Raw genomic sequence first — 25,554 nt, 5'->3', positions numbered from 1 at the left:
GACCTTTTTTCCAGCAGTAAAATTCTTCTGTAAAATGTCATTTCAGTGGAGTAGGCTGTTGAATAGATTAAAATTCAGAGAAAATGAATATACTGTGAAATCTGAGGTTGAATAGCTCTGTGCTTTGTTGTCCATGCAAGTTTGTTTAAAAAAAAACCCCAAAACAATAATTGAAAATAAAATGCATGTCAGACCACTTTCTGAAAAAACAGGAAATTGTGTTTTGAGATGCACAGCAAGGTAATTTTCTTGTTTTCAGAACATGAAAGCCTGGACCCCAAATATAGTCCCATATATATAAGCTTGTTTTCTTTGCTCGACTCCATCCTGCATCCTCAAATCCACTGAGATCTCTTACCATCTTTTTGTGAGATTAAAGGGCATTATTAAAAAGATTACCTTTGTTTTCAAGAATGAATAATATTCCAAACCTTTAGCTACGACTTTAATATGAGATCAGAGCAACATGAGATATTAAATTTTGATCAAATAATTTTCACTGACTCAAATAAACCCTGATGAAACAAGGGCTCACTTTGATCTCCCATAGTTAGTGTAATCACATAAAAACAGAGAACAGTCATTTTACATTCATTTTGTAGAAAAGCAAATTGTTTGAAACCCAGCAGGTGTGTAAACATTATAATAACATTGTACTTGCGTTTAGTTCAAAATGTACCGACATCATAATTCACTATACCAAACACATTCTGAGCGTCCAACACTTCTTCTGCCGAGGAGATTATGTTTTTGGTTTGTTTTGTTTTTCTGGTTGTCACCAGAATTACTACTAGTTTTTATTACTAAAAACTACTGACCTGATAGCATGTAGCTTGAGCTAAAGAAGAACCTATTAAATTTTGGAGTGGATCTGAATCATAAGGCGGATACATAAATTATTAGCGATCAAGGCATTTTTTAGCTGATTGGGATCAGCTATATTGACCCTATAGAACCTGATACGATCCTTTGTCATGCACAGCAAAGCAGAGTGCAGCCTCATCGACTCTTCAACTCCCCGCTGTCTCTCTGGACACTACTGTGAAGTGTGTGTGTGTGTGTGTGTGTGTGTGTGTGTGTGTGTGTGTGTGTGTGTGTGTGGAAGAGAAGGGTCTGAGCTTCCCCTGCGGTAGTACACTCTGCAGCTGTGTTATTTAGGAAAATAGAGGTGTCGTTTGTGGACTTGGCATCAGCAGATGCTCAGCGTTAAATGATCCAGACTGATCGTGGAAAAACAAACTTGATCTGGACATGTCTACAATTCTTTTTCCACTTTAGTAAACGTTGTGAGATTGGGCATTTGATCTTGGCGGAAGAAATGTTATGCATCTAAAAATCCAGTAGATGGTAGTAAAATTCACCAAATTCACTGAAATAGTCAAATGTAGAAATATGATGATTCACTATCACAATCCACACTCACGGGTGAAGGTAATCCTCTGGGGTATCCTACACATGTAGGTGCTCCACTTTCATACAGAAAGCAGTTGTTACGGAGCACTTGGGGACGCAAAATTTGCATATCTGACGATAGCAAAAGAATTACCCACCTTCTCCACCTTTCTCTTCTTGCCTTAACCGAACCAATCAAACCTTTAGAGGCAACGAGTACAGACGAATTAGTGGAAGAGTAAGGCGGTTCATTCATTTGCTATCCCAACACTGTTCAAAAAAGCCAATGTGGGGTGTGTCACATGTGCAGTGCAACTTGAGCTGCGATGTTGGAGGGTTACAGCCGAAGGTGCTAAAATACGGTATCTGCTAAGCCTCCTTGGGTGCGCTCGTCCTGACAGAATCTTTTGGGTACACTCGAATGTACGGCGGCCAAAAGTTCTCATGAAAGCATTTGTTTATGGTCATTTAATAAGTATCTTTTTAATAATCGCAAAATTGTAATTCTCACCCATATCTTTTTAAACATATTTCAACCTAAGGCCGACTGCTGACACCTCAGTGAAACAAATCAATCATCCCCGTGTTCTATTGTAGTGTGCAAACTATTGAGCCTTTTGGAAAGAGCAGACCGTGTTTTACTGTGCGTGTGTTGCCCCCCACTGATATGATGCAATATGACGCTGAGACTAATCCGTTTTATAACCTACTCGCACTCATCATTGAAAATGCAAATTTGCCTCGGGGACAGTGCTATCATGGGAGAAATGGTATAATTGTAACAATGCTTTTTGACAAACTAATTTGTGGCTATGGCAACGTAAATACACACATATCATGCAACTTGTTTTATTCTTACTTACACACAAATGTGATTTGGCTGCAAAAAACTCTACCAGAGATTTTAGGTTAAATTTGACCCCAGGTAAAAAAAAAATCTTCCTTGAGAGCATGACATGTTTCGTAACAGATGTTTTTGACAACAAGTGGTCATGTTCACGATGTTATTTCAGTCTGAGCATTTTATTTTTGTACATCTGTACATGGTGTTTTCTGTTTTTTGCAAATGTATGTTAAATATTGGAAGAATTTTGAATTTCAAAGTACGTTATAAATGCACAGCTGAGACGATGAGGCGCAACCATATTATGACATAATTATAATAGTCTGCAAGATACACACACACACACACACATTTAGTGGTTGCTCTTTCAGATTTGACTGTAAACACTGGACTATAAGCCTTTCTGCTTTCCGTGTGCCATTCTAGTTTGTTTAAGTTTCCAGTCTCTTTTTACTTGCTTTAATTCTCCCATGCTCTATCTTACGTGTCTCTTATTTTCTCTCCCAATTCTTCTCTTCCTCTGTCCTCTTTGTCTCTGGCATGTCTCTCTCTCCCTCCTTCTCTCAGAGGATAGCAGAGCTGTGTCGGGAGCGGGAGGCCCAGTCTGACTCAACCATGGTGCCTCTGGGTGGTCACAGCGAGGAGCCACCCCAAGGTCTGGCACTCCAGCTGGCGCACAGCAAGGCCAAACTCAGGCGCCTTAAACAACAACTGTGAGTTTGTGTGTGTGTGTGTGTGTTTGTGTGTGTGAGATAAAAAAAAAAAACTTGAGAACCTTTAGAAAAGTTGCAATAAAGGTCAACATGAAAAATGTGCAAATGATTTTGTCACAGAAAACTGTGAGTTGTTACTCAGCAACGAGTAAGGAACAAATCAGGTACTCACTGCTATGACTATATCACAAAGGTCACTGTTGGCAAGTTATAATTTCTGGATACAATCTCAGTTTATTTTAAAATGATTTCTAGCAAACATAATCTACTCTTATCTTATTTTTTTAATCAGCCAGTGTATAACAGAAAAAACACCCGCAAAGAAAAAAATTGTGTAGTTGCATATTTGGTGCTGATGCTTTTATATGTGACTTATTTTTTAGGGAAGATAAAGGTGATCAGATATTGGATTATAACCTGGAGATTCAAACCATGGAGGAACAGATCAAGAAACTTCAGAAAGAGGTACAGCCTGACCTGAACTACCAGATCTGAAACTGAAACCAGGTGTTCTGTTTTAGTTTTTACTCTGTCAAATTGAAAAAGATACCTTCGCTTTGGATATGCAGGCAGACTTCACCACACATTAAATTTAACTAGTTTGGCAACGGCTGTAAGATACTGTATGTGTGCACAGCCAACAGCACAAAACACAGGTGGCTTTTAACAGCCAATAAGTTGATTCCTCTTAGGTTATGTATTTAGCAGCAATAAGACAACACACATTGCAGCCAACTGCAGTTTTGTCCAGAAGAACATTGTTTTTAAACGTGTTTCCCAGCTGAATTAGACAGTTTAGATATTCACAATCCAAAACAAAACACATGAAGGTCACAGGAGGCTTTCCCCAAGTAATTTCCTTGTGTTTTCCAAAAAACAAACATTTCCTCTTACCTGTAGCATTATTTATCAATCTAAACTGTTTTGGAGTAAATTGCCGAGTCATGGAGATATTGTCCGTAGAGATTTCTGCCTTCTCTCCAATATAATGGAACTAGATGGCACTGTTGCTCAAAGTCCCAAAAAAGGTCTGTGGATTATCTTGAGTAACTGGGTCATGATTTATGGAAAGAGACTTTTCTCTTGAATTTTTCAAATGTATTTTTTGGCATAAGCAGAGTGTCATCTAGTTCCAATTATATTGGAGAGAAGGCAGACATTTCCACGGCTGATATCTCCAACACTCAGCAACTCATACCAAAACAATCTAGACTGATAAATAGCACCACAGGTAAGAAAAAAAAAATTATTTTTGGTTTGGGAGAGAAATGTCCCTTTGGATTTAAATCTTTGAGAAAAGGAAACAGCAAAATTCGGTATTTTGCTTACTACCCTTGTACTCACACACACACACACACACACACACACACACACACACACACACACACACACACACACACACACGTACACCCCTACACCCCTACCTTTCCATCTCCCTGTGTTAGACTTTGTCAACATTTGCTTTCCTGCACACCCGAGATCCGTTCACGACCTTCTTTGACCTCATCCCCACTGCTATATGAATGTGTGTGTGTGTCTGCAGAACCGCTCTCTGCAGGGTGAGGTGAGGGGCATGCGTGCACTGCGGGATGAGTTGGACTGCGCCCGAGAGCGAGCTGCGCGGGCCGAGCAGCTCCAGACTGAGCTCCAGAGCTGTAAACACAGATTGCGCAGCCTGGAGCTCACACGCACTCAGCTGAAGGTACATGCGCACACACACACAGGCACACACACACACACACACACACACACACACACACACACACACACACACACACACACACACACACACACACACACACACACACACACACATATGCACACATAATGCAAATGCACAGCTCAATAAACATACTTCTGAATAAGTCATTTACACCAGAGAGAAAATGAGCAGCATCTATTCTACACGATGAAATACATTCAAATTGATTTGAAAGTAAGTTGCATTTTGGAGTCACCCATACACATCAAAATCAAACTCACAGAGCCTTTACACACATGTGCACACAGACATGCGCCTCTCACAGTGCGAGGATCACATGAACATAACCAGGGAAGGTCACATGAAGAAGATCCCCTTTTTTAACCTCACTCCGAGTAAGTATTTTAAAAAAGAAGTACCACTTTATCTCAAAAGCCATATATTCCCCTCTCACGGCCCTGAGCATTTCAATCAAGAGTGAGTATGAACAACTCTGAAGCACAAAGCCAGAGAGATTATATTGTATGATGTCATCAGGATTTACAGCCCGGAGCTGCTTCATTGACAAAGAGCAGGAGTACGTCTTCAGTTATTGGAGCTTTTACACCTAAATGAGATTTATTCTGAGGTAGTATAACTGTTCTGAGGCAGAAAATGTGCTCATATCCTTGTAAAACACCTCACAGTGTCCTCACTGTCACCTTCTCAGTCTTATTTGATTTATTCTGCCTTCGTACTGCATCTCTCTGACAGCCCACATTAGCTGGCAGGATGATTTCTTCCTCGTGTTTGGGTTTATAATTAATTTTCACAATTTCACAGGGAACTATTGCATGGTTGTTTAAACCGCAGGAGTGAATGCTGAATGTTTACATGTAGAGGTTTTCTCTTTTAAAAGAAAAATATCCACCACAAGACACTTCAAGAGTAATTTGGTTTTTATCACATCTTTGTTGCTATTTGCCCAGTTGTTTCCATCATTCCTCTCGGTAATAAAAGTACTTTTCACACCAAGTTAATTGTAAAGATCGGAGACATCAGTTATCTGACAAGATATCACTAAAAAGATCATAGAAAGAGAAAACACAAAACCAGTCAGGTTATTACTGATATGTTCTGTGTGCTCACTTTGGTTTAATGACTGAGTCAAGTGTTTTAGATAAACTGGCTAAACTGCTGGCTGGTTTACAACCTGTCTGATTGTCTAATTGCATGTGTTTCTCACCCTGTGGCTTGTTTGTTGTAGCAATGTCGCTGTGTTTTCTAATCTTAGAGTGCTATTAAATGTTATTATCACTGCTGGAAATGATGGTCAAATCTATTAGAAACTCTCCTTAGCTGCTGATAAACAGAACAAATGTGGATCAAAGATCAATAGGCTCTCAAGGCTGCAGCAGTTAAGGACATATAATGAAGCAAATAAGGGACATAAGTATTTGAATTTTAACCACCACTGAAATCATGGCACCGAAATACTTTACTTTGAAACCCTTGCGGCTGAATCAATTTGTTTTGAGTTCCCCTCTTTGAAATAAAAATATGTAATTTATTGGTTTGCAATTTCAAATGCTGAATTTGATTCAAGTTTTTATTCCAGAATGAAAGTTCGAATGCCAAGAAATAGATTCAGGTTGCTCAAATTTGTTTAGTCAAAATCAGTTTCAAATGTTCAAGTTTGAATATTTTCAAAGAGCAGACTACCCAGGATAGGATAGGATAAGTAATCAAGCCTGAATCTTTATGTACAAACATCAAACTTACAGGAGCCTTTTCATTCTCCCTGGTAGTCATCACTGGATTGCAATTTTTGTTTCCGCTTTCTTGGACCACAAGACTGGCTTCATTCAGGCTTGATTTTGTCGTGGGTAGTCAAGATGGTGCTATTTTAAAAACTTGAATTTTTGGATCTGAATTTGACCAGTTGAATTTGATTGATGTTGTGTTTGAATTTTCTCAGCTAAAGATTTTAGATCTGCAATTCAGTTTCCTAATTTGAGCAACCTGAATGCGGATTTTTTTTTTTTTATTCTGAAACTTGTTGGATCTGATCTTTGAATATTGAAAAATATATTCAAATTCAGCTTTTGAAACTGCAAATCAAAAAATGTATTTTAATTTAAAAGAGATGAGTTCAGAACAAATAAATAAAGATACATGGTTTCAAAAAAAGAGTTTTAACTCAGTGGTAAGTATTCCACAATTTAAAAAAAAATTGAAATAATTTCGACTCTTACTTGCTTCCATACACATAGATAAACAATGTGATTCTTTAAGCAAATGTTTGGTCTGAAGTTCCATCTTTCTAAGGCCTGACTGACATGAAGACTTTACTATATATATATATACACACACACACACACACACACACACACATATATATATATACACACACACATATATATATATATACAGAAATTACTGTATATATCACCACATATGTTTTGTGTCTCTGTGCAGGAACAGCAGCAACTGTGTGCAGCGCTGCAGGAGACCAAAGTTCTTCTGGAAGAGCAGCTGGCAGACGCACGAGCGCGCTGCTCCTCGATAAGGGAGCTCGAGAGGGACAATCTTCTGCTGCGTCAGAGAATCACAAACGTAGAAGCGGTGGGTGTAATTTAAGGGCACCTTTTATCCTCATTTTCAGGTTCATTCTTGTAATTTGTGTGTCTGCTTGAACAGTTTAAATGCTTTAATATAAAAACACATTTTCTCAAAATGTATTTGCTGGAACACCTGCATTCTTCCTTTGTCTAAAACGCTTCCTTTTAGTGCCTGATTCTTAAAGCACCTCTCTCGAAAAAGCCCATTCTGCTCTAATTGACCAACTTTTCCAGGTCCTCTGTCTTTCAGCGTCTCTGCACGGTCATTGTCGCCGCAGAAATGACTATCACCTCTCTATATCCTTTCTCTCACCTTTCATCTCTCTCTCCCATTATCAATGAAGCATGAACATTAAAAAAAAACCCAAAAACACAAATGAAAACATCTAAATACAACCAGACATCTATATGATCTGAAATCCGGGAGGAATTAACATCAGCAACTAAGTTTGCATGTTTCCCTGATGTTAGCACATAGCTTCATGTAGCAGGGTAGGCTAAGTAATATAAATACTTACAGTAGGTTGCCTGGAGCAGAAGGTCATATCAGTAAATACATTATGATCTTTTGTTATTTTATAGCCAAAGTAGAAAAAAACATTGGAAACAGAGTATTCAGAACAGTCTGAGACCTGATCATATGGATTACTTTTACATACGTTTACCTCATTATTTGAAACTTTGGCCACATTTAATATGAACATACGATATTGCAACTTATATATGACAGAAAATAAAATAAAGCAAAATAGATCTTCTTTAATGTGTGCTTACATGTTTTTGTAGATATGCATTTGAGTTTAATATATAAGGAGCTGCCTTCATCCTCCCTTAGATCTTTGAATGAGTTTGTACTCTTTATGGAACAGTAGTGGCATTTCATGATGAATGAAAGCCCGTGACCGTGTGTGTGTGTGTGTGTGTGTGTGGTTGTGTGTGTGTGTAGGAGCGAGATACCGAGAGGCAGCGAGTTGATGAGCTGCTGGAGATGAACATGAGCCTTGAGGCGGACCTGAGGCACAGCAGCAGTAGTGGCAGCGTTCCTGCTCCAGTCGCTGTGGTTCACCACCGTTTCCTCCAATCAGAACTGGACTCTGACGAGGAGCTGAGCGAGCTGATTGGTCAGAGCGCCTGCCTTTCTGCACCTTGTCATTTAAGACATTTTAATTAACTGATAAGAGAAAATATGTTGAGGTAATACTGGCCCACAGGTTATCAATCAACAATAACCGAGTGAATCTCTTCATATATCATTTTTTCCTCTTTTTTTTCTGCCTATCTGCCTCTCTCTCCCTCCTCTGTCTTTCTCTTTTTATTCTTTATTTCTTTCTCCCTCTGTCTCAGATCAGAAGCCGCTGAGTGTGGAGGTTGGCGAGGCTTCGACGCTGATGCTGCTGGGAGCTGAGCAGGAGAACGCAGAGCTTAGGAGACGACTGGAGGAGCTGCAGGCCCAGCAAGAGGTCAGGGTTCAGGTGTTTGAGGGTTGTGACTCACAGAAATGATCTATAACAGTTAATCTCTCAGTGGTTAAACACTGAAGCAGGTCATTATAATTAGTAAATATGCCTGTCTGCACTTTAGAAACACATGTCCAACTCCGTGATATGTAAATTATACCACTTTCACATTAAGTGTGCATTTAATATTATATTTGATCATGTTTTGGTAGGAAGAACTATTTCAGTGCAGAATTTTTAATAAAATCATCAGTAGACTTCCCATTTAAGTCAACCTGGCATCACTAAAGTCAAACATGAAGCTTGTCACTATTTGGGCAAATGAAACTTGAAAAGCAGGAAGCAACAGTTGGAGGAGTTAAACATCCATCTCCTCTCGCCGCAGGCTGATTCTCCAGATGCAAAGGATGAGCTGGCTTGCCTGGAGATGGAGCATCAGAACACACTCAGAGAGGTGAGCTGGGAGTAAAATGAAGACCTGCTACAGACCCGAATTCAACAGAAATCTGTTACATCAGACACAGTGCTGAGCAACATGAAGCTCTTTGGCATACTTAAAGGACAGTTTTCTCCAAAAACAAAAACACATATTTTTCTCTTACCACCTGATCCGTTAATCAATCTAGATTGATTTGATGTGAGTTGCTGCGTGTTGGAGATATCAGCCGTAGAGATGTCTGCTGTCTCTGCAGTATCATGAAACTAAAAGGCACTCTGCTTGTGGTGCTCAAAGCACCGAAAAGCATATTTGAAACACTCATTATCTTTGACACAAAACATTCAGTAATAATAAACATGTCATAGTTTGTGTGGCAAACAAGTTAAATTTATTGCTGAAATGACTGCTTATGAGTACCATAACGTATTATCAATCTGTTTTATTAACTTTTTATTATTTAACTACCTGACTCAACTTTCTGCCAAAAATACCAAAATACACTCTCAAATGACATAAACCATTTCAAAATGAAACTACATACAAACAAAAACATCCCTTATATGTATATGTGTATATATATATATATATATATATATATATATATATATATATATATATATATATATATCCGTTATACTTACACGTATGCACACACACACACACACACACACACACACACACACACGCACATACACACACACACACACGAGACACAAGTCTCATAACTTATTTTGTGTAATCAATATCAAATATTGAGATTTTCTACTTTTCATGGTATCTTACCATTTTCTTGTTTATGCACGTGTGAAGATATCAGATTTGGTTCTAATAACCCTGTGATTGATATTTCTTGTTATTTTTTGAAGATGAAAGAAATATATAAAACTCAAATAATCAATGTTTTCAATGAGAGGAGCTTTATGAATGTCATACAGAATCTGATTTAAAAATAACTCTAAGTTACTGTTGTTTGAACTAGCAGTTAACACAGTACTTTCTATAGCAATAATATGAATATTAGATATAACTCAAACACAAACATCTACAGAAGCTTTATTAATGCCATGTAAAAAAGATCTATCCACATATCCGTAAAAAACAATGATAACTTATAGCAGTGCAACTGTTTAAATACACAAATGCTGTGTTACCATATCATTTGCACATTGTATTTCACATTCTCTGGGTTGTATTATTATATATGATGGCTGCTGCCTGTCCTCCCTTTCAGGTTGCACTGAGTTTTCTGTGGTTATTTGTGCCTTTTTGTACTATTTTTACAACCAACCGAAAGATGTTTAAATCAATCTCTAATTTTCCCTCTGGCATTTAAGCTTTTTTCATCTTTGCTACTTCCTTTCTACTTCCTTGTATTGAACCTGGATGTATTTTGAGTAAGAGCAAGAGGTGTATACTCACAATGCATTCAGCATTAGTCATGTTCAGTACATGGGAGGACTGAAAAATGGACAAGGACAAAAAAAGAAGCAAAAATGCAGGAGATTTAAAGCTTTGAAAGTTCACTTCCATTATACTCTTTTTTTAAAAAAATATATATATTTTCAGTTTCAAAACCTGAAGAATGAAAATGCCACTTTGAAGCAGCACCTGGAGCAGCTGTTGACCAAACTGCAACTCCATGAAGACAAGAAGGAGGAGAAAGAAGTGAAGACGCCTGACAGAGAGGGAGAGGAGGAAGTGGAAAGAGGCGTGCAGGGCTCTGAATCCTGCAGGGGAGAGGGGGAAGGAAGGGTGAGGCTGATGGGGCTGAGGGAGAGAAGAGGAGAAGTCATTGGTACCCAGAGGGAAGCAGGAGTTGGGGAAGAGGTCCTCCATATTGAAGGGAGAAAAGGAGATGATGAGGAGGCTGAGTCCAAGAGGAGAGGAGAGGCAGAGGGAGGGCAGAAAGACAAAGAGAAGAAGGAGAAAGAAAGAAAAATACAGATAGAACAGACCTCAGTAACAACTGACATCCAAAATCATCAAAAAGGTGTAGAAGATGATCCAGAGACGACAGCTGCAGACCAGGCTGTTTGTTCCCTGTCTGGTCCTGATGTGGAGCTTCTAACAAACCAACTCCGGGAAGCCCAGGAGGAGGCTGACAGACAAGCGACGGTGGCCCAGGACCTGCGCGCCAAGCTCGGGGAGCAGAGCAGGAAAACCTGGGAGGCTGAACAGAGACTGGTGGTCCTGGAGGCCGAGCTGCAGCGTCTGAAGAAAGCTGCAGAGAGTCTGGGAGACGCCCGCAGGCAGATAGAGGTACGGATGGATGGATGGATGGATGGATGGATGCATAGAAGATTGGATGGATGGATGGATGGATTGATGGATTGATACATGCATGCATGATTGGATGAATGCATGTATTGATGGATGGATGGATGGAATGATTCATGGATGGATGGAAACTAAACTACATTACCCATATGATAAAACATCACCCATTACATTTTTATTTCCAGTATAAGTGCACGTGCAGATGTCAGTGTTGATGGATCGACAGCACCACAGCTCAATATCCTCCCCATGCTCTCTCAGGTTCTTCAGTCGGAGGGTCTGGCTATGGAGGAGGAGCTGTGCCGCCTGCGCAGCCAAGCGGAGCTCCACAGGATGCAGACCACAGTCATCGCCACCCTGGAGGGAGAGCGGGCCACACTGGAGAGAGACAGGGACACACTACGCAGCACCATGGAGGCCCTGCGCACCGCCCAGCGCAAGGTTGGCGAGTACACGTGCACACGCACGCACACACACACACACACACACACACACACACACACACACACACACACACACACACACACACACACACACACACACACACACACACACATGCACAGACATATGATGCAGCTGTGACACCAAACATTGTCATGACCATGGCAGATGTCATTTTACTTTAGGGTAGATGGACGAGGGACAGGGAAAAAATGTAAAAACTAATTGAAAAGGAGCACAGTTTTTGAGACATAGTACAAACCCCCAATAATGATGAAATTTTTAATAGCAAATCTAGTTGTTTAATAATCTCTATAAATTATTAACAATAGACAGGGGTTCTGGTTGCCAAATAAATGTTTTGTTACGAGTTTATATCTGAAATTTAATTATATTATTGCAGAAAGTGTTCAGCAGGAGGTGAATCTGACAGCATGAAGTGAAACAGATGATTCAAGCTGAGAGCGAAACAACATGTTTTTATACACCCAGTGTTGCAAGATCAAGTCTGTTTTGAACTGAGATGTTCACATATTGACAAAGAACTCATCCACACTCAGAGGAGAGATCACAGGGTTTGACACAACTTATTTAGTGCATTTCCCTCGAAGGTTCAAGAAAAAATATGAACCAAATCTCCCGGTTTTCAGAAACATCATCGCAGCATGTAGAAGTGGTGCAGACTGATGTGTTTAATGTGCTATTTGCAGTAAAATTGCAAGACATCAGAGAAATTGCAAGCTAAGGAGAAAAACAGTGCTAAGTCAGCATTAAAGAAATACCATAAAAGGGGTTCATGAATACCTCCCATTCAGAGAGAGTCGTACATAATCCTCCCTCTGATGTAATATTCTACTGTATTACCGGACCTCTTTAATAAAGAAATCAACTTTTTATTGTGCATGTTGTACCAAAAAACCTACTAACCTAAACATACCTAAACCTGAACATATATATTTTTAATACACAAAGTATTGGCTGAGAAAATATCATTTTTTACTTTTCAGACATTTTTCTACTGTCTACAATATGCAATTTCCAATTCAGTGTAGATGTTATAAATGCATGTGTTACAGCTATATGATACCATTAAATTAGGTTAAATGCATCTATGTTATTAGATAGGGGCACAAATACATCAAAAAGTATTTTGTTACAACTTACAAATACCTGCTCATCACATGTATGAAAAGAAAACTAGGAGAAAATGTATTTTAATAAAATACACGTAATTTGCATGCATTTAAAAGTACAAAAATATCATTCTATACATCTTAGATCTGAAATGGCCAGTCATGTTTTTTTGAAGGGCTGCAAAGTCCGGGGTGCATGCTGGGTCGTTTCTGTCAGTCAAAAGCCTCATTTCCACTTCATAGCTCGGCTCAACGTGACTCACTTCTGAGTTATCCTTTCCTCTGTTTCATTTTCAACTGCAGATAGTCCCTCAGTGGAGACGGGATTCTCAGCTGATCGCCACAGTGAACCAGAGGATAAAAATATGTCTCATTTGAAAATAAAATGACAAATCAAATAATGTGTTTTAAGTGTTTCAGATACACAAATACAAGAATTTAGTTACAAAATAAAATAAAATAAAAATTGAATTTTTGAATTGAATTGAATACATTTTATTTCAAACATTTCAAAAAATAAAAAACTATGCACATAAAAAACACAAACAAAAATAATAATGAACATATACAACAGGCATATATTTTACATTTCATGTCTAAAAAGGAGTAGAAATGACAAAATACTCAGAAGTAATCAAAAGTGTATTTTAAATACATTAGATAGAAATACTGCCCGTTTTTCTGTGTTAGTTTACATCTCAATAGCCAGCATCAAAATGTGTTCCTTTCAATACTTGATGGGTTACTTGATAAAACGAAAGAGTTTTCAATTATGTCTGAGGTAGACTTTGTATTACAGCCACCACAATGAGAAGAAAAGACTCAGATTAATGGAGACAATAACAGTCTGTGTTAAATGAAACATGAAATGCACTCACTCTCTTTCAGCTGTAGGGGTGAATAAAACCCAAATAGGAAATTACAATTCATCTACATCCTCTTTCTCCTTTGCTTCTTTCTTGTTGTTTATTTATTTACTGAATTACTTTGTATTGAAACATAACCAACAATGTGGTATTGATTTGGTCATTTCGTTAGGTCCATTCATGCGGAAATATGGTGCAAAGATTGATTTAATTTGCATTATAACTGTGATGTGATTCTAACTCTGGAGGAAATGGCTCCTTAAAGGAGCATTAAAGGTTCCCTGTAGAGTTATGTTTACATTCAGTATCACACACCAAACAGATCGTGTTTATCCTTGAGCTCTAACAAATGTGTTCAGTGCATTGTATCCGTTATAAAAACATATAGAACAACATAAAGGCAACATAGAGAAATCTGAAGTTCTGTCTTCACTGCCTTTGTTTGCACATTGCTGAGTTTCTGTAGATAAGTGAAATAGGGGAAAACTCAACTGCACACTAAAAGGGACAGTTTACAGAAAAATCAAACATATGCATGTAGTGTGAGTTGTTAAGTTTTGGGAGATATCAGCTGTACAGATATAAATTTAATTTAAGTCAATGGAACTTGGCTTGTGTTGCTCAAAGCACCAAAAAAACCAACAAAAAACATTTAAAAAAACAAACAAACAGCAATGCCTTTTTTCAGGAACCATGACCCGGTTACTTAAGAGAATCCACAGACCTTGTTGTAAGCAGTTTTATCTAGGAACTGTTTTCTTTCTATAGAACGACACCCGCCAACTGTATCACGGTGCAGTAGGAAGCACCCACCTACTTCTAGCTCACCTTGCACTACTGAGCTTGCTAATAAGACAGCTCAGCCGAGGATGCCATTAATGTTTACATCTCCCACTGTCACAACGAGCCTCTCATCCATGAGTAGATGCATGCTTCAGTGCGCAGTGATGCGCTTGGTGGGTGATGTGATGCACTTGGCAGGTGTAGTTTAGTTAAAAGAAAATAGTTTCTGCATAAAGCTGCTCACAGCAAGGTCTGTGGATTACCTTGAGTAAAAGGGTCATGATTTCTGGAATCTGGAAAGAGACTTTGCTGTTGAGCTTTTCAATTTTATTTATTTATTTGTTTTGTGCTTTGAGCGCCATCTAGTGCCATTATTCTGGAGAGAAGGCAGACATTTCTACAGCAGATATCTCTAACACCCAGAAACTCACAACAAAACATCTAGATTGATAAATAGCACTACAGGTAAGAAGAAAAATATCTACTTTTGTCTTTGGGGTAAACTGTCCCTTTAAGTATTGTATTTGATACAGGACTGTTACTCATAATGGCATACTTTTACTTTGCTGAATTGCTACCTTAACTTAAGTAAAGAATCTGAACATGATTTGATCTGTAGTACTATTGAAGGAAAAAATATTTTCACAGGGCACCTGAAAGAAATTCCTTTTTTTTTTAAAAAATATTTTTGGGGGCTTTTATTGCCTTTATTAGATAGGAGAGATGTGGAATTAAAGTGGGAGAGAGAAAGGATGAAGTGCAGCAAAGGGCCAAGGCTGGACTCAAACCCGTGGCCACTGAGGCAAGGACACAGCCTCTGCACACAGGGTGCCTGCTTCACCAACTGAACCACCAGGCGCCCCCAAAAGAAATTTCTGACCAACAATTTCTACAAGATACACAAAGAAAAACAGAGAGACGAGGCCAAACCGTACTTCAGTTTTAAAAGTCTAAAAAGTATGTTGAGTGGCTAGTTAGAGACCCCAAGACACCCCACAGAACAATTCAGAGGATCCTTTAGTGCCCACAGCTGTTATTGAGAACTGGATTATATTTTTGACATATTTATTTTTGGTCTTGTTTTTAGTCTTTTATTTATTAATTAGATAGTCTTTTGATTTAGTGGCTTGGCAGGATCCTGAGCTATACAAATGGCCTCTTGAAGCTAAAGTAAGCTTAAAGTTTATACTGTGTTTATTGTGACCTGTCTGATTTATGTTTGTTAGTTGCCGATGTGCGTAGGTGACTAAACTTGTGTCCCTTCTAGGCATTAAAAATGTGTCTACTTTTTAGTAGCCAGTAAGACTCAAACAGCATTAATGATCTGTCTTGTCTCTTTTGCTAGAGTGACCAGTTGGAGCTCACCACGCAGACCCTCAGGGCAGAGGTGGAACGACAAGGTCGAAGTTTGGAGACATCTCGTCGTCGGGAGGAAGAGTTGGAGGCAGAGCTCCGTGAAGCCACTGTGGAGGCCGAATCTCTGGTCAGGGCGCGAGACCAGGCCCTGCTGGAGGCGTCGAGGCTGGAGCAGGAGAAGGAGGTGTGTCAGTCGGAGCTGGATGACCAGCGGAAGGAGGGGAGGCAGAGAGAGAGAGAGGCAGCGAGGCTGAGGCAGCAGCTGGAGAGCACGACCCTTGCCCTGGAGCATAGCAACCAGAGAGCTCGGGCTCTGGACGCTGAACACAGGTACACACACTCTTGTTCACACACTTAACCCCTATTGCAAGCTGAGGTACACGATTAACTTTACAAGACATCAGAGAGAGCTACTTCACTTCACCATGCATTTATCTTTAATGTCAACTCTTTCTTCATTCAACCTGTGTGTGGCCGCTGGTGTGTGTGTGCACGTGTGTGTTCGTGCAGACGTGTGGGTCAGCAGCTGTCTGAATCAAAGGAGCTCTGCACTCGGCTGCAGGACCTGGAGAAAGAGCTCAGCACTCGATTAACCAACGTGGAGGAGGGTAAACAGCAGCTGCAGGAGCAGTACGCAGATGCTCAGGCCAAGATCAGCTCACTGTCCCAGGTGTGTGTGTGTGTGTGTGTGTGTGTGTGTGTGTGTGTATGCGAGAGAGAGAGAGAGAGAGAGAGAGAAAGAGAGAGATGTGGTAGTTTAGTCACTGACTTCAGGGATGAAGTAGAGGGTAAACTCACCCACACTCATACTTCTCCCCTTATCTAGACAGCAGAAATTAATTTATGAGCTGAGATCTGTTCTTATTCAAAGTACTAATAGTTCATTCTATTATGTTTCCATGTGCCTGTACTGAATAATAATTCAGTGTGTTCATGCTGGAACAGTGACAAATTTCCAGTATGCTCAAAAAATGTGATTTGCATACAAAATTTGGTGGATTTTTCAGTGCGTTGTTGATAGACACCTTTGTCCCACAATGCCATGCTCATGAGAATAGGAGACTCTGCTCACAGCCTGCAAGTGTGTTTTCTTGAGTGTGAAATTTAAGCACTCTATAGAATTCCTACAATGGAACAAAACACAAATTTCTGCTGAGAATCCGAAAATGCAGTGTTATAGATACATAAAATACTGTTATGGTTAGTAAAAACAGAAGAAAGAACTCCGTCAAGGCTGTTTCTGGAGTCACTCACTGAGAATCACTGAGGGTGTTTTTACTGAGCCAGAATGCGACGAGGCATTCAGCAGCAGACTGGAGCAGCTGAGGTGTCCGAACGTATACTGAGAATTATTGTACCGCACTGTATAAAGTGAACTCAATGTATCCGATAATGCATCGTCACAAGTACTGAACAACTGATCGTCATTAACTAAGCACTATATAATATTGTGCATTGCGCTGGGGACCTTGTAAAAGGATAGCAGTTTGTCTCAGTCTTCCTTGTCCAGAGAGCCTGTTTGTTCTAATAAACAAAAATATATGAATGAGATGAACACAAAGAAAGAAGGATTGATATTGGGTAGCATTTTCGCAGAAAGCTGTTTTGCAAAGACTGTTATTAAGAAGTATTTTTGATGGGAATGCAGTTTTATTTTTTTCTCTTGTTGACAGACACGAGACAAGTTCCTGAGTTGTACAAAAAAATACGTTTGATGCAAGTAGAGCAGCACATCGCAACACAAATGACCACAAACTATTATTTATTAATTTGCAGTGGTGTGTAGAGGGCTGAAAAATCTATACTGAGTAAAAGTACATTTATTGCAACAAAAAAGACTCAAGTAGAAGTGAGACTTACCATTTGAGAAACATACCTATGAAAAAGTACAAAAAAAGAACCCACTTAATGATTTTGTTTTGTACAAGTTACTTTCAGTTTCAATAATTTCTGAGGAGCAGGGTCAATGCAAAATATTGAAAAACAGCACTGGCTGTGAAAAAATGAAAAATTAACACGCTCATGTTAGCTAGATAACTACATTTTCAACTTCAGTATGCTGAACTTACTTCATTGTGGTTATTGAGGTTAAAAAAGTTTTTAAAGCAAAGTTCTCAGTGTTCTGTGGGAGGAACAGCATGCACTTCACAAATTGATATTCATTTTCCTTAACAAAGGATCAAGGATTATCACTTGAAGCTGCCCTTTGTTCTGGGTTCATCTTCGCATTGTGATCAAAAGACAGGTGATGCTTGTTTCTCCTTAATCCCTGCATTTAGAGCAGACTTACTTATACAGAAGGCAAATTTAGTGAAGTAAAAAGTAGATTATTGACCCAAATATATACTTGAGTAAAGAGTTGATATGCGGCTTAAAAAAGGAATGTGAAAAGTACTTGTTCTTCAAAAAAAACCACTTTTTTAATTGTGTGTTACTTATACTGAGTAACTATATAACCTAATATTTCTTTATCAGGAATTTATTTTCCTGTCAATATTTATCATGGATTGTCCATCAGCTGATGATCAGTTATTATTATTTTCAAAAATTTTGCCACTGAGTTTACAGTTTATTCCTCAACATAAAACTCCCTAGATAGTAATTAGGGAGAAACAAATGAGTAAATGATTCTTGACTTAGATGATATCTGAGGGAAAAAACATTTAGCTTTTTTTTTTTATTCTTGTTGAATTGACTTTATCCAAAGTGACAGTTTGATTTATATCTGTCGCTGCAGTAAATAATTTCCTGTTAGCATACATTCATTTCTTGTCCTCTAACTGCTAACTCAACTGTAAATATAAATAGATGTGATTACTGTGTAGAATTAGGATGCAGGCGGCGCCCAGTGGCTCAGTTGACAGAGCAGGCGCCCCACATACAGAGGCTAAGTCCTCGCTGCAGTAGCCGCGGGTTTGCCTCGGCCGCTTGCTGCATGTCATCCCCTCTCTCTCCAGCCCCTTTCACACTCAAGCTGAAGCGCAAATGAAGGCAAAAAAGCACAAAAAATAATCTTTAAAAAAAAGATGTATGCAAATAGGATTGGGGCATGACAATAGTACTGAAGCGACATACGAAGATACATAAAAGCACATTGTAAACCAACAAATCTTCCTGATTAAAATGAATTTAGTCTCTAAAAAATGAGGTAGTGGTGTGCTCGAGGACTGTCTTTATCATGTGAAACTCAAGAAAAAACAGCGTCTATATTTAGACTTTTTGATTTGTCTCATGTCGATCACTGTTTCCACACATTCACATTTTTGAATCCTTCATAACTTCTTATCTCTCTCTTATCAGGACCTAACCAATGAGCAGGCGCGCTCTCAGAAGCTGTCGACAGATGTCGAACGTCTGAGCCACAAACTTCAAAAAGCTGAGGCTCAACTAAAGACGACAACCGATTCTCTCAACCAATCACAGGAAAGAATTGCGTCGCTCTCCCAGTGCCTCAAGAAAAGTGAATCTGTTCTCCAAAAGAAGGATGCTACATCTAATTCAAATTCAGACTCCCCAAATGAAACACAAATTTGTGAGATGCACACCCAGAAGGCATCACATCTGGATCAATCCCCCGCAGCTGGCAAAGGTCGTGACCTTTCCGTGACCCACGATGATGCCACAGGAGAGACGGAGAGGCATCTGAGTGAGAGGTTGATAGAGCTGGAAAGAGAGGTGCGTATCTGTGTTTGAATATATTTCTGTGACTGATGTGTGTGGAGCCTTTGAATCTCATTTGCGTGATGTCTGTCTGGTTCGGTGAAACTCCTGTGTGATGGAGATGATCTATATTATGTTGAAATTCTTGCTTTAGGGGTGCTTGACGACTATCAACTCACAGTGGGCCGCCACTTCCACGAGTGCAGCACTTTATTTCCAGGACTACCTCTTTATCTCTGCTCATCAGTTTTTATAATGTCACCTCGGCTACTGTTAATCTTCCTTATCTCGTCTGCAGCTCTCTTGCTCCAGCTCCTACTTTTTCTCTTTCTCTCAAACACACACACACACACACACACACACACACACACACTGACGGACACACGCACACATGAACTCTAACATCAAGCTGTAAGGAGGCAGCTCCAGCACCACCAAGGTCGGGTATTTCATTCATCGCGTTCCTCGGCATAGTTGCTGCATTTAACGCTGTCAGGATTTTTTGATTTTGATTTTTGATTGAGATGGATGAAAAAAAAATCATACGTGTCATCAACAAAATCTACTTAATATCATTCAGATTTTGAGTTGGGTTGTATGATTGTTTTATGATGCATTTTAACTGGAAATTGTGCTCGCTCTTTGTAATGTGTGATAGTTATATTTGTCTGCTTGTATATATTGTTGTAAAAACGTTTTAAGCTGCCCATTTGGCCAGTACAGTCTTGCAAAAAAAAGGATTTTAAATCTCATTAAGTCTTTTACCTGATTAAATGAAGGCTTTATATATCTATATATGAGCTACTTACCATAGTCAGTGTATTACCTACAGCAGATGTCAGTAGACTGACGTGGAAGCAAAGCAATGTTCTGTTGAGGACGAGCGCAGCACTAAAATCTACAGTATTTTAGCCACTTAAACATCCCCCCCACCAAAAAAAAAAAAAATCAAAGTTTCCACTATGCCTTAATTACTTTCACAGTTTTACCTTTTTGTAAGACAGCTCGTTCCAGCAGGAAAGCTATGAACGGTCTCAGTTCCCAATCCATGCTCTCGTCAAAGCCACGACACTTGAATGAGAAAATAATTTTGGCTTGCTGAACACAAGAGTTGCTGATCTTCAGCTGCTCTGATCAGTTAGTTTGTGTTGTTGTTTGACTTTGGTGAATCCAAACTAACCCTTCAAAAAGCGAAAGTCACACAATAATTCAAACAAACTAATGGATGGAAGCAACTGTAGAGTAGCAGCTCCTATTTTCAGTGATGTTAAATTACTGTTTTCCTCAATGAGGTCTGGCTTCCAAGAGAGTGAAATAACGGCTTTAGTTTCTTGCTGGGAATCACTGTTTGACTTCAAGGAAAATGAGTGGATATATTCAAAATATAGCATAAAATTAAACTAACACTGACGTTTAAGGTGGGATTTTTTTAGGTGACTAAAATACACATTTGTTGCAGTTGTTGCAGTACTCCTGCCTGCTTTACCAAAACAGGGGGCGTTTCGACTGAAATCTGCTGTAGGTAAAACACTAACAACCTCGCACAACTCAACTTCAAAAAATCTGAGCTATCCCTCTAAAATATCAAAAGTAAGAGTATTCAATCTGTGAGTGATACATTATATTAGATTTTAAAAAATTGATGCATTAGTGAGGAAGCAGCATTTTGCTTTTTTTTTTGGCTGCTCGAGGTGAAGCTGATTTTCAAAACTTTATATGCAGCTGGCTAGTTTAGACAAGTAGTTCCCAACCTACAGGTCGGCCCCCTCCTAAGGGTCACAACATTAATCTTAGGGGTCAAGAGATAATTGATGAGATATATGACGGCCCCTGCTCTGTCTGCTTGTGTGTGTGCTGCGTCAGTTACCTGTGGTTTTCATATGTTGTTTTTTTAAGGTGTCAGAGTAGCCTGATTGTTGTCCAGCCAGATCAGCCAGACATAAAGGCCTCAGTTTTCAGCTTCATGCTCTCTTCCCTGCAACCCCTTTTGCCTTGCTAAGCTTGTATCTGTTACCCCACAACACCTCACACCTACACACTTACAATATCCATTCACATCTGACTGAACACTACCAAAGTCAATGATTAACACACCCCAGGATTTGCAAAATTGAGGGCTTGTCCATTTTGTTTCCATTTGTATCATGGAATTTAGTTTTGATAGTTGTTTAAAATGTGTTTGTAGCTTTCTGGCATGTGGTGACGAGTTGCACATTTTGGTTTTGTTTTTGAGATTGGAGTGGTTTTGTTGCATTTTAGGTTGACTAAATGGTATATATGGACATTTACAAGTATTTTATATTGTGATTATTTTCTCGTGGCTGTATGTGTTTTCCTTCATTTCAGGTTTTGTCAGTTGGCAGGTGTAGCAGGTTGGTGCGAGCATGTGTAAAGTTTGTTTGGAGTACTTTTGGCGCACTGCAATTAGATAAACCACACACATCCAGGGCCAACTTTAAAGAGGGAACATCTTTTTAATGGAACGGTTTTTGTAAGAGGTTACAAGCATGTTGGAAAACCAAAAAATATTATGAAGCACTGATTTAATCTTTAACATTGTTTTGTAATTAATGACCCCCTCAAGTGAGGGGGTAAAATCTTAAACTGAAATGTAACGTAAAGGCAGGAGAGTTACAATTACAATATTTTCCTCTGAAATGTTTTGGATTACTAGCATATAGTAGCATCAATGGAAATACTCAAGTATAAGAACCTCAGCATTAAACTCACTGAAATTACAGTGCTTAAGTAAATGTACATATTCACTTTTTACTATTGACTTTTGCAGAGAAAAGTAAAAAAGCAGGAAATCTGAAAGAGCCTGTGAAAAAACCACCAATCTCCTTTGTAGCACTATGATTTAGTCAGGGTCTGGTAAAAAGAAAAAAAAGTAGTGGAAAAAATCCAAAATGAAAAAAAAAAACGAAAAGAGAAGTTGTTGCACACCAAAACTGAGCTCCAGACCCTCCAGGTGACTCATACATGAAATTTGTTGTCGCTGTGCCAGTACTTGTAAAATCTTCACATAAATTCACATTGTTCAGCGGGTGTAGAGCTGAGTTTTGGTGTGCCGCAAGCTCGTTTCAATTTTATATTAAAAAAACACCAGAATTTTTACCTCCAGCAATTCTGCAAACTACAACATTGTCTGCTCATTTTTAATCTATTCATCACAGCATCCAGTCAACACCCTGTTGTATTTATCAGAGCAGATTTCACAGTCAAGACTCAGAAATAAGTGTGCAGATTTTCTGGTTAGATTCTCTGGTTGGATTATAAATGTATTTGTGTGCAAAGATTTCAATCACTGAAATCTTGCAAAAATTATAAATGGCAGATTAATGCAGACGCCTCTAAACACAGGATGAATTTCATGTCTGTATTTATAGACAGATGTCATGAAAGTTATTATTTGACTGGGAGCTGCAAAAGAGGTCAAAGTTCAAATAATATGGATATTTTGAGGCATGTGTGAGACTAAAGCGCAGTCCCCCCGATGCTGCTTCCTCTGCACAGTATGCGGCGATGTACTCTCTCCTGATATGTAATTTCTCTCCCTCAGAAAGCGGTGGTGGTTGCAGGACAGGAGGCTTTGCTGTCGCGGCTGTCTCAGTCCCAGGAGGCGTGTGAGCACCTGAAGGAGCAGCTGGAAGCTCTGCGCCGACACTCCCTCAGCCTGCAGGACTCGTGCACCAGCCTACAGACACTCAACACCCAACTACAGGTGACAAACACACAGATAGACAGCATATGCCTGAAATTATTTGTTCAACTTCCAAAACAGAAAAGCTTTTTGGACTCTACTTTCACATTGTTTCTTACCATTTGGTCAACCTGATCCAATGCAAACAGACATGTTATGATTATTAGAATTTGGGCAACGTTTTTGAAAATTATTATTTATTGGACTACAAGACTGCTTTAATGTAGTAAACATGAAATTCTTAGCCATGGTCACCATTCGTGTGGCTCGGTGGATGTTAGTGTTGGGCTGTTTGGTCCGTCTTGCCCTGAAATTTGGTTTCAGACTTAAATGAAATTTGGTTCACTCATTCTCTTGGTTCTCTCTAATGGGAGTCGCACAGGAGGCATCCTAATCAAAATCAGAATCATACATTGCTCCTCCTGAATCTGAGGTTCAACAAAGAGAACGATAACCCGAAAAATGTTTCAAATCTATTGATTTTATGTTCACAGTGATGTAGTTTTCATAGTACTAGCAGTTTGTAAAAGTTTTTGATAGTGCTAGCGTACTGCGGGTGGGACGCAGGGAAGTAAAAGGGTAATAAATTTGTAGTAAAAACTTTAAATGTTTTGGTTGTTTGCTTTCAGTGTCGGCACGAACATTATCTCTCTGTTTTACAACACACAGGTGGAGCAAGCTTCCCTGAGCTCCCAGCATGCAGCAGTGCTGGCACGCAGCAGTGAGAGCGAGGCCCGTTGTGCGGCTCTGGAGGCTGAGTCCAAGGTGTGGGCGCGGGAGCGGGAGGAGTCGGTGGCCAGGATGGAGGCTCTGAGGCGGGACCACGAGCGGATGACGGCTCTGCAGCAGCGGCAGGAGGTGGAGCTAGAGGAGCTGCTGGACAAGCACTCGCAGCTGAGGAGCAACAACCGCAGCCTGGAGGCCCAGCACAGGGAGCTGGAGGCCAGGTATAAACACACACTGACCGCATTAAATTAGACCCTTTATAAACTCAAAAACATGAGGTCGTTTTGGTTTTTTGTTGTTTTCTACCCTTGCGAGGACGTGTAGCTCTCCCTGGAACAAAATGACACGCACAAAAACAACCTTTAAAGACACACACTCTCTCGTTCTGCCATATGTTTTAAGTCCTAATTGTTTTTTTGTTGGGGTGAATGTTGTGTTTGCAATCTCAAGGTACAAGGAGCTCCTGGATGGTAAAACCCAGCTGGAGGAGAGAGAGCGGGAGATGAAGATGGAGAGAGAGGAGATGGAAGCAGAGGCCCAGAGGAGAGTGGTGAGAGAACGAGAGCTGGAGAGGCTGAAAGACGACAACGAGAGGTAACAAATACACTCACCAATCAGCTTCCTCAGCTTCACTTTAATGAGATCTGTTCATCCTTTCACTTCTCTCCTCTCAATGGGTGCGTGTTGCCTTGACTGTGGAGGTGCAGCTGCAGCATTAAGGTCTCTATTTGAAGCATAGGGAGCAACACAGGAACTGGCTTGAATTTAAATGTACTATAGGAATGCACAGAATGCAGTTTTGGACCTGATTAAAGGCTTTTGGGCACAAAACGACAGCACAAGATGTCAAAAAAAAAAAAAAAAAAATTTAGGTTTGTCTGGATATTTTACAACCCCAGTTCCCAAAAAGCTGAAAAAGTAATGCTTTTTGAGTCAACAAATTAATTAATCTTAGATGTAAATGCACAGTTTTACCTCAGATTTGTGTGTATTTAATCCACAGATCAGTCTTACTAAGACCTGAGGCTGAAAACAGTTCAGAGTGCTTCTGATTACATTTTATTTTGGGGGGTGGTGGGTATATAATTATGATGATGATCATCATATGATTCTTATGTACCTTAATTAAGTAATCAACCAAGTTTTCATCATCATATTGATGTGATTGATTACACTAACTGTCTCAAATGATGGGACGACCTCCTGCTTGTCAGATGACACGACAAAAATAATTAAATAAAGATAGAAAATAGGCAATTTTGTGCATTTAAAATGCCTCCTCAACCTGTTTAGTCATGTATTATTTTTGTGAAGTAAGCTAAATAACATAATAATTAGTATTATGATAATTAATAATATGATTAATCATCAATCAATAATCAACAGCTTTATTATTTTAATAATAATAATAATGTCTCAAATGACAATGTGGCAGATTCTCTTGGGAGTCTGTAGAGACCAG

At 39.3% G+C, this 25,554-nt stretch overlaps 1 protein-coding gene across 3 annotated transcripts in view; it reads left to right on the top strand.

The window, feature by feature from the left end:
- ccdc88b (coiled-coil and HOOK domain protein 88B) overlaps positions 1-25,554 on the top strand; it is an 89,562-nt gene that overhangs the window by 19,669 nt on the left and 44,339 nt on the right. For all 3 annotated transcript variants that reach the window (XM_088080996.1, XM_088080997.1, XM_042492797.2), the window contains 15 exons: positions 2,804-2,949; positions 3,333-3,414; positions 4,493-4,651; positions 7,109-7,255; positions 8,198-8,372; positions 8,596-8,711; positions 9,094-9,162; positions 10,714-11,406; positions 11,686-11,865; positions 15,993-16,333; positions 16,514-16,673; positions 19,304-19,678; positions 23,226-23,387; positions 24,036-24,313; positions 24,543-24,686. In XM_088080996.1, the coding sequence (XP_087937122.1) occupies positions 2,804-2,949; positions 3,333-3,414; positions 4,493-4,651; positions 7,109-7,255; positions 8,198-8,372; positions 8,596-8,711; positions 9,094-9,162; positions 10,714-11,406; positions 11,686-11,865; positions 15,993-16,333; positions 16,514-16,673; positions 19,304-19,678; positions 23,226-23,387; positions 24,036-24,313; positions 24,543-24,686 (3,227 nt within the window). The remainder of the gene's footprint in view (positions 1-2,803; positions 2,950-3,332; positions 3,415-4,492; positions 4,652-7,108; positions 7,256-8,197; positions 8,373-8,595; positions 8,712-9,093; positions 9,163-10,713; positions 11,407-11,685; positions 11,866-15,992; positions 16,334-16,513; positions 16,674-19,303; positions 19,679-23,225; positions 23,388-24,035; positions 24,314-24,542; positions 24,687-25,554) is intronic.

Source organism: Plectropomus leopardus, chromosome 8 (genome assembly GCF_026936395.1).
Source record: "Plectropomus leopardus strain MGB_pleo_1.0 chromosome 8, ASM2693639v1, whole genome shotgun sequence".
NCBI classification, from domain to species: Eukaryota; Metazoa; Chordata; class Actinopteri; order Perciformes; family Serranidae; genus Plectropomus; species Plectropomus leopardus.
This window is presented reverse-complemented; position numbering and strand designations above follow the sequence as displayed.